Raw genomic sequence first — 14347 nt, 5'->3', positions numbered from 1 at the left:
CCGGGTGGGTGGGTAGGTAGCCGGGTGGGTAGGTAGCCAGCAGGGTGGTTAGGTAGCCGGGTGGGTGGGTAGGTAGCCAGGTAGATAGCCGGCAGGGTGGTTAGGTAGCCGGGTGGGTAGCTAGGTAGCCGGGTGGGTAGGTAGCCAGGTAGATAGCCGGCAGGGTGGTTAGGTAGCCGGGTGGGTAGCTAGGTAGCCGGGTGGGTAGGTAGCCAGGTAGGTAGCCGGCAGGGTGGTTAGGTAGCCGGGTGGGTAGGTAGCCGGGTGGGTAGGTAGCCAGGTAGATAGCCGGCAGGGTGGTTAGGTAGCCGGGTGGGTAGCTAGGTAGCCGGGTGGGTAGGTAGCCAGGTAGATAGCCGGCAGGGTGGTTAGGTAGCCGGGTGGGTAGCTAGGTAGCCGGGTGGGTAGGTAGCCAGGTAGGTAGCCGGCAGGGTGGTTAGGTAGCCGGGTGGGTAGCTAGGTAGCCGGGTGGGTAGGTAGCCAGGTAGATAGCCGGCAGGGTGGTTAGGTAGCCGGGTGGGTAGGTAGCCAGGTAGATAGCCGGCAGGGTGGTTAGGTAGCCGGGTGGGTAGCTAGGTAGCCGGGTGGTTAGGTAGCCGGGTGGGTAGGTAGCCAGGTAGATAGCCGGCAGGGTGGTTAGGTAGCCGGGTGGGTAGCTAGGTAGCCGGGTGGGTGGGTAGGTAGCCTGGTTAGGTAGCCGGGTGGATGGGTAAGGTAGCCGGGTGGGTAGCTATCCGGGTGGGGGGCCCGACTCCTATCCTCCCTCACTCACCTCGGGGCCCCCCTCCCGGTATGCGCTGCAGCCGGCGGGAGAGCAGAAAATACAGGAAGTCTCCGGCCGGGGATGCAGCAGACGCTAGAGGCAGCTGCTGCTTAGTTTCCGATATGTCTCCAAAGTTGGAGACCAAGCGGCAGCTGCCGCCCCGGCCGGAGACTTCTTGTATTTTCCGCTCTCCCGCCGCATGAGGGGGGGGGGGGGGGGCGAGGTGAGGGGGGAGGACAGGAGTTGGGCCCCCCAGGTTAAAAAAAAAAAACATAAAAAAAAAAAAAAAAAACCCTGCAATACTTAATGGGCCCCTGAAGCAGCAGAACTTCAGGGGCCCTTGTGCGGCGGCACGGCCTGCACGGCCGTATGTCCGCCACTGGGTCACATATAATGTTTGAGGAACAGTGACTGGGAGTCCGTTGTGTTCATGGCAATATCACATGCCATTAATATTGTCAGCCTAAGATTTCCCAACACGTCCAATCAATGCATTAGACCAATTTTGGCTCTAAATCAATTGAATTGTCGGTCAGGCATTTTGGTTGCGGCACCGATTTTTATCTGATTCAATATTGAATTGAATGGTCAATTGGCTGCAAAATCGTCAGATGTATGGCCACCTTATGAAGTGACATCACACAACTAGGTTAACCACTTGAGGACCCACCCTTTACCCCCCCCCCTTAAGGATCAGCGCTGTTTTAGCTGATCTGTGCTGGGTGGGCTCTGCAGCCCCCAGCACAGATCAGGGTGCAGGCAGAGCGACCAGATCGCCCCCCTTTTTTCCCCACTAGGGGGATGATGTGCTGGGGGGGTCTGATCGCTCCTGCCTGCCGGGTGTTGCGGGGGGGGGCACCTCAAAGCCCCCCTCCGCGGTGAAATCCCCCTCCTCCCTCTCCTACCTGGCCCCCCCTGGTGAACCGGGCTGCACAGGACGCTATCCGTCCTGTGCAGCCAGTGACAGGCTGTCCCCTGTCACATGGCGGCGATCCCCGGCCGCGGATTATTTCCGCTTGTGTTTACATTTAGCCTGCGAGCCGCCATCGGCGGCCCGCAGGCTATTCACGGAGCCCCCCGCCGTGAATTGACAGGAAGCAGCCGCTCGCGCGAGCGGCTGCTTCCTGATTAATCAGCCTGCAGCTGGCGACGCAATACTGCGTCGCTGGTCCTGCAGCTGCCACTTTGCCGACGCACGGTATAAGCGTGCGGTCGGCAAGTGGTTAACAAAAGTGAAAGGCAGCCTTTTTTTAAAAAGCTATAAGCTACATACACCAAAACACTTTAAAACTGTACAGTGCTCCAAAAATACGAGCTACCTTGCGCCAACAATCTCCCCCAGACACACATCCACACTGGATATCGGTAACATATGCTTCCGGGATACTCGGAGTGGGAAGATTAGGCGAGGGCTAGCTGTAGACGAGCATGTCAATTAGAGTGTAGGAGATTTGGTTGCAGCCGTCGCCACCATATTCCGTAATAGGAATTACAGTTATAGCGGCGCACATTGAGTAACTCAACAGTGTAACTCAGAATAACAGTGAGTAACTCAACAAACCGGGAACTTGCACCAATCTGCAGCATGGAAGCTGACTCGCTCAAAGTTCTGGGAAGATGGCGAATGGGAGCCCTCACCAGTTTTTGATCGATCATAACAATAGAAATGGACGTTCGATTGTCCGGGGGACTGAATCATCAATGGGCATCTTGAAGCCTTGTTTCCTTCTTAATGTTGTGAGCAATGCAGGTGGACGGCGCAACGCATGGCACGGTGTTGCTCCACGACTTTTCCCCGATGCGGTTAAGATTCCAATCATCATAATGAATGGATTTGTAAACCCGCCGGAATGCATACAACCATGCAACTCTGAAGTGAAGCACAATGCATGGATGGAAACATCAGACAGTGCAGTCTGTGTACTTTCTGATATCTCTGTCAATCACATTGTCCTGCGTTTCCAAAAATGTAGCTAAATCGAGCAAATGGAAACCAAGCCTTAGGGCTCTTTCACACTATAGCCCTTTTTCTGCATTTCAACGCAAAGTTTATACTTTGCGTTAACCAAGGTAAAATGGAAGTCCATAGACTTTCATTTTACTTTTCACACCCGACGCTGCGTTTCGGTGCATTGCGGTTCAACGCACCCGGGAGCGTTGAACCTCTGGGAGCTGGTGCTTTCCCGTTGGGTTCATTAATTACTACCGCTGCTGATTGTGTCGCACCGCAGATTCCTGACGACACGCCGCAGGCTATTCAACGCGTGCAGGAAACTGCTTCTGCACGCGTTGTCTAATGAAAGAGACCTTAGGGCTTGTTCACACTGTGAGCGTTTTTAAATTATTTTTAAGCGCTAGTGATTTTAAAAATCGCTTAAAAAGCTCTTCTGCAATGTTGCTCTATGTGAGTGTTCTCACATGAGCTATGAGCTTTCTTTCCAATCGGCTCCTGCATCATTTCCTGAGTGTTTAGGCTTCAATACAAAGTATAGGAAAATTGCAAAGCGCTTGAACAAAGCATACCAAACACGTTGTATTTATTCTGTTCCAGGTCAAAGAGTTCACTTCCTGAGTGTCATCAAGAAGAAAAAAAAAATCGCTGGACAAAAGCATTTTGAAAAGCGCTTAACAAAGTGCAAATCACTCTAAAAGTGCAGGGAAAAGCTCTTTCACAAAAGTGCCCAGCGCTGGCGATTTACAAGTTGTATTGCTATGGCTTTTTTAAATGAATCGGCTATAGGCATACTGTGTTTGGCTTTTTATGGAGCGCTTGGTGCACAGGAACTGTTGTAAAACACTACCTTCTACTGCTAAAGGCATTTACAGAAGGTTATCAATCATTTAGCAAATAACTCGCTTTTAAAAGCACACTGAATTCTGAGGGGGCTGCATCAATTACCGTATATACTCGCATACAAGCTGAATTTTTGACCCCAAAAAAGTGGCCCAAAAGTGGGGGTCTCGGCTCATATGTGAGTCATTAGTAAGTTGCCTGTGTTACCCGCAACTCCTCCATCATCAGAGTGACTCGCTGCTAATGAGTGGCTTCTTCCCTGCTGGGATATGCAGAGCGCATGTGTGCACATATCACTTGCCGGTCTGCGTATTGATGTCTCTGTTGGCCAGTTGCAGGTCCCTTGTTATTATGATGTTCTCTAGTGGCGCACTGGAGGGTGTCATAACAAGGAGCCTGCGACTGGCCAACAGAGAATTCAATACGCAGACCGGCAAGTGATACGCGTGCACCCTCGCTCTGCATATACCGGTGGGGAAGAAGTTACTCGTTAGCGGTGAGTCACCATGGTGATGGAGAATTTGCACCCCCTTCGGACGCTCGCTCGTGTACTCATGCTGCCTCCTTACTTCTTGCTTTCACTTGGTTTCTATGCTTATGGACAAAGGCGGGACACAAAGGCCACATTAAATGTATGGCTGCAGCAGATATTCCAATGTAGGAGAGCCGTGCTTCCTCCTCTCTCTTCTGCAGTAAAGCTGTCTCCAGTTCTCACGCTGCCTCCCTACTTCCCTCTTTCACTTAGGGCCCATTCACACTAGAGTGTTTTGCCGCTATTTCAGCAAAACGCTCAAACGCTAGCGCTTTTTAAAAGCGCTAGTGTAATGAAACCCTATGGGCCCATTCTTACTTGGGCGATTTGCGCTAATCGCAGCAAATCTGCCAAAAACGCTAAACGCAAACGCGTAGCCTGCACCATTTTCAGGTGATTTCCTGGCGATCGCCTTTCAGTGCTACAAAAACGCTAAATGCGATCGCGGAAAAATCGCCGCAGTGTTCAGTGATTTTTCTGCATGAAATCGCGGAAAAATCACTCCTGCAAAACGCCAGCAAAAAGTTTTTTTTTCTGGTCTGGCATTTTAACTTTGTTTTCTATTCACTGCCTCCTATGTGTTGTTTGTTGTTTGAGATTGGCCTCTCATCTTATGCATCTACACAGGGTCGAACTGGGACACCAAGGGCCCACCAAGAAAGTTTCAGCCTGTGGCCCGCCCGCCCCTCCCTCCCCCCAAAACGCAAACAGATTTTCCCACAAAATGCAATCAGATTGGTGGCAGATTTCCCCACAAAATACAATCAGATTGGCGGCAGATATCCCCACAAAATGCAATCAGATTGGTGGCAGATTTCCCCACAAAATACAATCAGATTGGCGTCTGATATCCCCGCAAAATGCAATCAGATTGGCGGCAGATATCCCTACAAAATGCAATCAGATTGGTGGCAGATTTCCCCACAAAATACAATCAGATTGGCGGCAGATATCCCCACAAAATGCAATCAGATTGGTGGCAGATTTCCCCACAAAATACAATCAGATTGGCGGCTGATATCCCCGCAAAATGCAATCAGATTGGCGGCAGATATCCCTACAAAATGCAATTAGATTGGTGGCAGATATCCCCACAAAATACAATCAGATTGGCGGCAGATATACCCACAAAATGCAATCAAATTGGCAGCAGATATCCCCACAAAATGCAATTAGATTGGCGGCAGATATCCCCACAAAATGCAATTAAATTGGCAGCAGATATCCCCACAAAATGCAATTAGATTGGCGGCAGATTTCCCCACAAAATGCAATCAGATTGGCCACAGATTTCCGCACAAAATACAATTAGATTAGCAGCAGATATCCCCACAAAATGCAATCAGATTGGTGGCAGATTTCCCCACAAAATACAATCAGATTGGCGGCTGATATCCCCGCAAAATGCAATCAGATTGGCGGCAGATATCCCTACAAAATGCAATTAGATTGGTGGCAGATATCCCCACAAAATACAATCAGATTGGCGGCAGATATACCCACAAAATGCAATCAAATTGGCAGCAGATATCCCCACAAAATGCAATTAGATTGGCGGCAGATATCCCCACAAAATGCAATTAAATTGGCAGCAGATATCCCCACAAAATGCAATTAGATTGGCGGCAGATTTCCCCACAAAATGCAATCAGATTGGCCACAGATTTCCGCACAAAATACAATTAGATTAGCAGCAGATATCCCCACAAAATACAATCAGATTGGCGGCAGATATCCCCACAAAATGCAATCAGATTGGCGGCAGATATCCCCACAAAATGCAATCAGATTGGCGGCAGATATCCCCACAAAATGCAATCAGATTGGCGGCAGATTTCCCCCCAAAATGCAATCAGATTGACGGCAGATATCCCCACAAAATGCAATCAGATTGGCGGCAGATATCCCCACAAAATGCAAATAGATTGGCGGCAGATATCCCCACAAAATGCAATTAGTTTGGCGGCAGATTTCCCACAAAATGCAAATAGATTGGCGGCAGATATCCCCACAAAATGCAATCAGAGTGGTGGCAGATATCCCCACAAAATGCAATCAGATTGGCGGCAGATTTCCCCACAAAATGAAATCAGATTGGTGGCAGATTTCCCCACAAAATAGAATTAGATTGGCGGCAGATATCCCCACAAAGGCAGGTCCCCAGTTAGTGCGGGCCCGCATGCTAGAAGGGGGGGCAGTGGGCACAGAGCGGAGGGGATGGGGAAGCTGCTGCTGGTCTCCGTCTCCTGCGCTGCACTGTCTAATCACGCTCTCACAGGAAGTACGAGAGCGTGATTGGACAGTGCAGTGCAGGAGACCAGACCAGCCCAGCGGCACGCAGAGCTATCGATCTGATGCCGGTAAGCTATTCCTCGCTGCTGCTGCCGTTGGCTGGCTGCAATTCTGGTGGGGGGAGCGCGAAAGGGGAGGCCCCTAGGTGAGGGAGGGGGGCTTCCCCCTCCCCGACGCTCTGTGCTCAATTTCCCCCATTCCTGCGCTGTGCTCCCCTCCTTCTCAGCTCTGGGGCTCCTAGGAGGCGGAGTGGCCGGGGCCCACCGATGGAAAAATCGGTGATTTGGTGGCTCAGTCCGAGCCTGCATCTACATGTATGCTGCTGAAGTACATTGCACTTTATAGGGAAGGTTTACAAATGCATTATTCATATATTAAGTTGTGCTTCTAGGTACAGGTTTGAGCTGGTGTTCATTTGTTTATGGAGCACTAGGTGTATTTATTATTGTCATCATAATGCATTCTATTAGTGTTTGACTTTGTTCTATGCCATAAGGCTACTGCATTTTGTACCCTCGGTTTATATTCGGGTCAATAATCTTTCCAAGCTTTTGGTGGTAAAAGTTGGGGGGTCAGCTTATATGCGAGTATATACGGTACCTCCCAGAAACTGTAAGAATTATCTGTGAAAACCAGATCTGCCACAGAAAAACACAAGTGTCTACCACAAAGGGCTCTATTCATAAAACTTTACCGCAAGTTTTCCGCTCAAAACAGCGGACTTTCCCGAAAGCGGACTTTCATAAAAGCTGTTCCCGCAAGAAATTCTACAATCCCCCAGCAGAGCGAGAAATTTCCGCCTTCTGCAGTGTTTTTCTAGATTTATCTAGAAAAAAGTAACAAAATGGCCATTCATAAAGATTAGAGGAAGCGGTATGTGGACGGGAAATACCGCTTCCTCTGATGTAGCGAGAAGCCTGCGGATTACATACAAGCGAATGGGATAGACCTCCCAGAGAGAGCAGCGCACGGAGGGACTCTGCCGCTTAAGTGTTTCCGCATGCCTTCCGACAGCTTACCGCCAGCCTTCAGCGGGAGATCTCCGCTCTGCTATCGCAGCTGCCAACATTTTAATAAATGCCCACCCAGAAGTCTAAAATACCGATGCGGTATTTTCCCTCCACGAGTTTTTACGGCACAATTTTTTTATGAATAGAGCCCAAACTCTTCTATGGCCTGGAACCCACTAGAGCGTTTTTTGAGCGTTTAGGGAGCGCTTTAAATCACTAGCGATTTCCCAAAAGTTCTGCAAATGTAAATGGATGGGACAGATTCCACTACATCGATTGCGACTAAGGGAATCACAATCGCAGGACATGCAGCATTCTGGGAGCATTTCCTTCTAATAAATTGTATAGGAGCAGGGAAATCGTTCCCCAAATCGCTTGCAAAACGCTATCACAAATCGCTAGCGATTGCAATAGCGCTTTCTAGTGGGTTCCAGGCCTATGAATGATTTTGTTAATTCAATGGAGAAGCAGTCAGCCCTGGGACTCACTTCAAAGCGCTATCACAATCGCTAGCAATTTGTAGTAGCGCTTTGCAAGCGATTTTCTAAGAAATGTCCCTGTTCCTATACTATATATTAGAATGAAAACGCTAATTGAAATCTACACCGTTTTGATGGCTATCTGGCTGCCAGGGTGTAGATTTCAATCCACAGACACCGCGTGATCGCAACGCTTTCGATGCTCCCGACATCTCGCCCGTCTCCCCGTCACAGCTCACTCGCTCTGCCGTCTCTATAACAGCAGAGCCATGTGAGTGGGTCAGGGCCCGATTTCATTGGCTCCTGACCCTGTCTACCAACATAAGCAACTCCCTTTGGCTTACATTGATAGGCAGGGTCAGGAGCCAATGAAAGTGGCTCCTGATCGGCTCACAGGAACTTTGTTGTCATAGAGACGGCAGAGTGGGTGGCTGAGATTCATGCCGCACGGCGATTGAGCCGGGTGTGTACGGCGATTTGCTCCGTGTCGGACTGGGGGCTGGTAAAGCTGAGGAAATCTACTTGCTGGCCAAGCAGCAGTAATCAGGTGTTGCTGCTCACAGTGAAGACGTGCTGAAGTTTCTATTGGGAGTGATAATACAGGGTTACTGCTGCTTGACCAGCAGGTGGATTTCCTCAGCTTTTCCATCTCCCAGTCCAACACTGGATTTGCTGGTATCCGTCGTTGTTCCGCCGCTTCTTGTTCCAGCGGTCTCTGGAGGGCAGAGATCACTGGTAACTTAAGTGGTGAAACAAACTAAAGAAAACTGCCACTATGTAAAGCAGCTCTAGTGTATCATGGGAATTATTTTGTATACATAAAGTTGAATAACTGTAAATACCAAGGAAAATCTATATTTGAACAATTATAATAATAATTAAAGCTCCCCTGAAGAGCAGCACGTGGGAGTTTTCCTAAAGGACACTCTTGTTGCTACAGCGCTATATCCTCATGTCACCAGCTAATCTATCCCAAAAACGCATCTAAAGCCAGCAGATATTGATAAACATCAGGCTGCGCATGCGCTCCCTGCCTGAAGGTGACACCGCCTTATCCAATAAGTTGGGCCGTCAGGGGTGGAGTCTCGCTGCAGCTACTAGCTGTTGTCTTGCTGTCGTCATTGTTCGGCTTACTTCCTCTCCGATTTAATTGGGGTCTGTACGTTCCCATGGGCGAGAGGGTGCCGATAACAACAACATGTCCGCCTCGCTTGTGAGAGCGACCATCAGGGCGGTCAGCAAACGGAAGCTGCAACCGACCCGGGCGGCACTCACTTTGGTAAGTGCCATGTTAGCGTATAGGAGTGAAAGAATAGCTGCCAGGCTGTGAGTGGCACTCCCGAGTCACTTGTCTGGTCACTGTGGCCTGTCATTATTAGCAACATACTGGGATGAGGTGACTTGTGCTTGTAGAAAAGACATAAACAAGGTGATGTGTGAACAATATGAGAACGTGTGGAGACTACATCTCCCGGCAGCCCTTGCGAGGCATACTCTCACATGCAGATTACATGCTCTGAGCTGTCATGGCTTAGGTATAGATAGAATGTTATTTTCTTGTTTGGAAGAGTAAAGCTATATTTTTGACACCTATACATATGATTATGGATGAGATGTGAAGTTCACAGTTTTTTTTCCCCTACATGAGTGGAATTAATGTGGTTTCAAGCAGACTAAACACATTCGTTGATTGATGTTTAAAAGTTTCAATAATCAGCCAGATGTCGAGTAGTCTTTGAACACCACTATCCCTGTGAAAAGTCCAGTCTTGGCACAGGTGAATTCTTGATTCCTGTTGAGCAGAAGTTACCCTAATGTTGAAATTCATGCTAATCTGTACATATATTGCATAAGCCTGTCAAAACCTGCTAGTGATATGCCCCTGCACTACATGAACTGAAATTAACAGGTATTAAATGAGAACTTTGCATAGCGAACCTTAGATTCAGAAGCTTAAATATTAAAGTAAACCTAAACCGTAGTCAATAAAACATTTCACTTACCTGGGGCCGTCTGTGCTTGCGCTGGTCCTCAACAGTCTTCCATTTCCCCGCCGTGGCTTAGTTTCGGTTCCGCTAACTGTTTAGTCGGCGGGCCACTGCCCTTGCGCATCCTTGTACGCGTTCACTTCGCTGAGAGCATCCTGCGCAGGTGTAGTATGAGGTTTTCTCATACTGCATCTGTGCAGGACAGTCTCACCGATGTTAACGTGTACAAGGATGCCGCGCAGGCGCAGTGGACCTTGAAACCAAGCCGCAGTACGGGAATGGAGGATTGTTGAGGTCCGGCGCATGCACAGGATGGCTGCAGTGGACTCGTAGAAGCCTAAGGTAAGTGAAACTCTTTATTGACTACTGTTTAGGTTCACTTTAAGGGCCTGTTTCCACTAAGTATGAATTTTTGCAATGCACATTTTTGCATTAACAATACAACCAATAAATGTTGATAGTCATTTCCTTTGAATGCAAATTTTTATGTGCAATGCAGATAAAATACGTATTGAATGCTGCAGATTTCTGCACCATGCATCTGTTTCCCAGTTTGCATTAAAAATCGCATAAAATTTGAATTTCCCTGCGGGTAAAATATATGTGAAATGTAATATCCTAGTGGAAATAAACTGTAACTGGCATATTTATTGTTAAAGCTGTTGGGAAATTAAAGCCAACCTGTGACTTGAAAAAAAGTAGGCTACCTAGATTGCACTTACCCCCACTGCTGCTGTCCAGGATCTTCTTCTTCGCAGCCCTTTCCCATGTATGTACTAGTGCAGCCAGAGGAAACAGCCGTGCACGAGTGGCTTCATGGTACTGCACAGGCACAGATCATAATTGAGCATGCACAGTACTGTCATGGCTGTTCAAGGACAGGTGTGCGCCCATGAAAGCGCATTTTAAAATGGACCCGAACTCAGAACTTCCTCTCTGCTCTAAAAGATACACAACAGCATAATAACCTTTAAAGAAAAACATTTTTGTTACAGCTGATACAAATCCTAAAATCTGTAGTGTTTATTCTTCCTGATTCATGGAAGCAGACATATTGCCAACATTGTGTGCTTTCAAATGAGCTTATCTGCCGTGGCAGTCAGGTGACACTGGGGAGTGATAAAATTATAACTTATTAGACACAAATGAGGGGTATTAGGCTAAACTCTCTAAATACATACAGGGTGCATTTCTCTGTTTTCCTTCTGTCCTGTGCAAGAGTTCAGGTCCACTTTTAACAAGCCCTTGTCAAATCTGCTAAGAGGAACAGTGGGCCACAGGAAGATTGGCTTACCTACTGAGATATGTATATAACTTTCTTCTTCTCTTTTTTTCTTAACCACTTACCGACCGCCGCATGTACAAATGGCGGGCGGAAAGTGGATCCCGCAAGGACCGCCGCATGTACAATTGGCAGCGGTCCTTGTACGGGCATGGGCGGAGCGATCGCGTCATTCGTGACGCGATCCTCCGCCGGGGACTGGCTCCGCCCCCCTCGCGCTGTAACCCGCGGGCCGTTCGGAAGCGCCAGCGGGTTACTAGCACCCGGATCGCCGCATACAAAGTGTATAATACACTTTGTAATGTATACAAAGTGTATTATACAGGCTGCCTCCTGCCCTGGTGGTCCCAGTGTCCGAGGGACCACCAGGGCAGGCTGCAGCCACCCTAGTCTGCACCCAAGCACACTGATTTCCCCACCCCACCCACCCCCCAGACCCCTGTTTGCACCCAATCACCCCCCTAATCACCCATTAATCACTCCCTGTCACTATCTGTAAATGTTTTTTTTTTTTTTATGCCCTAAACTGCCCCCTGCTCCCTCCTGATCACCCCCCCCACCCCTCAGATTCTCCCCAGACCCCCCCCCCCCCCCTGTGTACTGTATGCATCCATCCCCCCTGATCACCTGTCAATCACCCATCAATCAGCCCCTAACCTGCCCCTTGCGGGCAATCTGATCACCCACCCACACCAATAGATCGCCCGCAGATCCGACGTCAGATCACCTCCCAAGTGCAGTGTTTACATCTGTTCTCTACCCTAAACACCCACTAATTACCCATAAATCGCCCCCTATCACCACCTGTCACTGTTACCCATCAGATCAGACCCTAATCTGCCCCTTGCAGGCACCCAATCACCCGCTAACACGCTCAGATTGCCCTCAGACTCCCCCTTATCAAATCGCCAGTGCATTATTTACATCTGTTCTTCCCTGTAATAACCCACTGATCACCAGTCAATCACCCATCAATCAACCCCTGTCACTGCCACCCATCAATCACCCCCTGTCACTGCCACCCATCAATCAGCCCCTAACCTGCCCCTTGTGGGCAATCTGATCACCCACCCACACAATAGATCGCCCGCAGATCCGACGTCAGATCACCTCCCAAGTGCAGTGTTTACATCTGTTCTCTACCCTAAACCCCCACTAATTATCCATCAATCACCCCCTGTCACTGCTACCCATCAGATTAGACCCCTATCTGCCCCTAGGGCACTCAATCACCCGCCCACACCTTCAGAACGCCCTCAGACCCCAGCCCTGATCACCTCGCCAGTGCATTGCTTGCATCTATTCCCCCCTCTAATCGCACCTTGAGACACCCATCAATCACCTCCTGTCACCCCCCTAGAACTCCTATCCATCAGATCAGGCCCAATACAACCTGTCCTCTAAAAGGCCACCCTGCTTATGAGCGGTTACACAAAATTCGCCCCCTCATAGACCACCTGTCATCAAAATTTGCAGATGCTTATACCCCTGAACAGTCATTTTGAGACATTTGGTTTCCAGACTACTCACGGTTTTGGGCCCGTAAAATGCCAGGGCGGTATAGGAACCCCACAAGTGACCCCATTTTAGAAAAGACACCCCAAGGTATTCTGTTAGGTGTATGACGAGTTCATAGAAGATTTTATTTTTTGTCAAAAGTTAGCAGAAATTGATTTTTATTGTTTTTTTTCACAAAGTGTCATTTTTCACTAACTTGTGAGAAAAAATAAAATCTTCTATGAACTCGCCATACACCTAACTGAATACCTTGGGGTGTCTTCTTTCTAAAATGGGGTCACTTGTGGGGTTCCTATACTGCCCTGGCATTTTAGGGGCCCTAAACCGTGAGGAGTAGTCTAGAAAACAAATGCCTCAAAATGACCTGTGAATAGGACGTTGGGCCCCTTAGCGCACCTAGGCTGCAAAAAAAGTGTCACATGTGGTATCGCCGTACTCAGGAAAAGTAGTATAATGTGTTTTGGGATGTATTTTTACACATACCCATGCTGGGTGGGAGAAATCTCTCTGTAAATGGACAATTGTGTGTGTTAAAAAAAAAAAAAAAATCAAACAATTGTCATTTACGGAGATATTTCTCCCACCCAGCATGGGTATGTGTAAAAATACACCCCAAAACACATTATACTACTTCTCCTGAGTACAGCAAAACCACATGTGGGGCACTTTTTGCAGCCTAACTGCGTTAAGGGGCCCAAAGTCCAATGAGCACCTTTAGGCTTTACAGGGGTGCTTACAATTAGGCACCCCCAAAATGCAAGTAAACACACCCCACAAATAACCCCATTTTGGAAAGTAGACACTTCAAGGTATTCAGAGAGGAGCATAGTGAGTCCATGGCAGATTTCCTTTTTTTTTTTTTTTTTTTGCCGCAAGTTAGCAGAAATGGAAACTTTTTTTTTTCTTTCTTGTCACAAAGTGTCATTTTCCGCCAACTTGTGACAAAAAATAAAATCTTCTATGAACTCGCCATGCCTCTCTGAATACTTTGGGATGTCTTCTTTCCAAAATGGGGTCATTTGGGGGGTATTTATACTATCCTGGAATTCTAGCCCCTCATGAAACATGACAGGTGGTCAGAAAAGTCAGATGCTTCAAAATGGGAAAATTCACTTTTTGCACTATAGTTTGTAAACGCTATAACTTTTACCCAAACCAATCAATATAGGCTGAATGTTTTTTTTTTTTTTATTATTAAAAACATGTTTGTCCACATTTTTCATGCTGCATGTATACAGAAATTTTACTTTATTTGAAAAATGTCAGCACAGAAAGTTAAAAAAATCATTTTTTTTGACAAAAGTCATGTCTTTTTTGATGAAAATAATAAAAGTAAAAATCGCAGCAGCAATCAAATAGCACCAAAAGAAAGCTTTATTAGTGACAAGAAAAGGAGGTAAAATTCATTTAGGTTGTAGGTTGTATGAGCGAGCAATAAACCGTGAAAGCTGCAGTGGTCTGAATGGAAAAAAAGGGTCTGGTCCTTAAAGAGTAATTGTTAGGCAGAAAATACACAATAAGTTCTCTACTGCATGCTAATAGAGCAGTAGAAAGGATGCTAACTAGGCAATGTAAAAGTTTCAAATCATTCTTACTTTTGTAGATTTCTCTCCTCATGCCCCAGGCTCTAAAAGTGTACGCAAGCCGCAGAGAGAGTGACAGGCATGCTGAATCGGCCTGATTGGCTGA

At 47.7% G+C, this 14347-nt stretch overlaps 1 protein-coding gene across 1 annotated transcript in view; it reads left to right on the top strand.

Moving 5' to 3' along the window:
- Positions 1 to 8917: 8917 nt before the first annotated feature.
- ISCA1 (iron-sulfur cluster assembly 1) overlaps positions 8918 to 14347 on the top strand; it is a 53044-nt gene continuing 47614 nt past the window's right edge. The window contains exon 1 of the mRNA XM_068237184.1: positions 8918 to 9149. Coding sequence (XP_068093285.1) covers positions 9069 to 9149 — 81 coding nt within the window. The 5' untranslated portion in view covers positions 8918 to 9068. The remainder of the gene's footprint in view (positions 9150 to 14347) is intronic.

The sequence above is a fragment of the Hyperolius riggenbachi genome, chromosome 1 (genome assembly GCF_040937935.1).
Source record: "Hyperolius riggenbachi isolate aHypRig1 chromosome 1, aHypRig1.pri, whole genome shotgun sequence".
In the NCBI taxonomy this organism is placed as follows: domain Eukaryota; kingdom Metazoa; phylum Chordata; class Amphibia; order Anura; family Hyperoliidae; genus Hyperolius; species Hyperolius riggenbachi.
The sequence above is the reverse complement of the archived record's forward strand: the minus strand, read 5'-3'. Positions and strand labels throughout refer to the sequence as shown.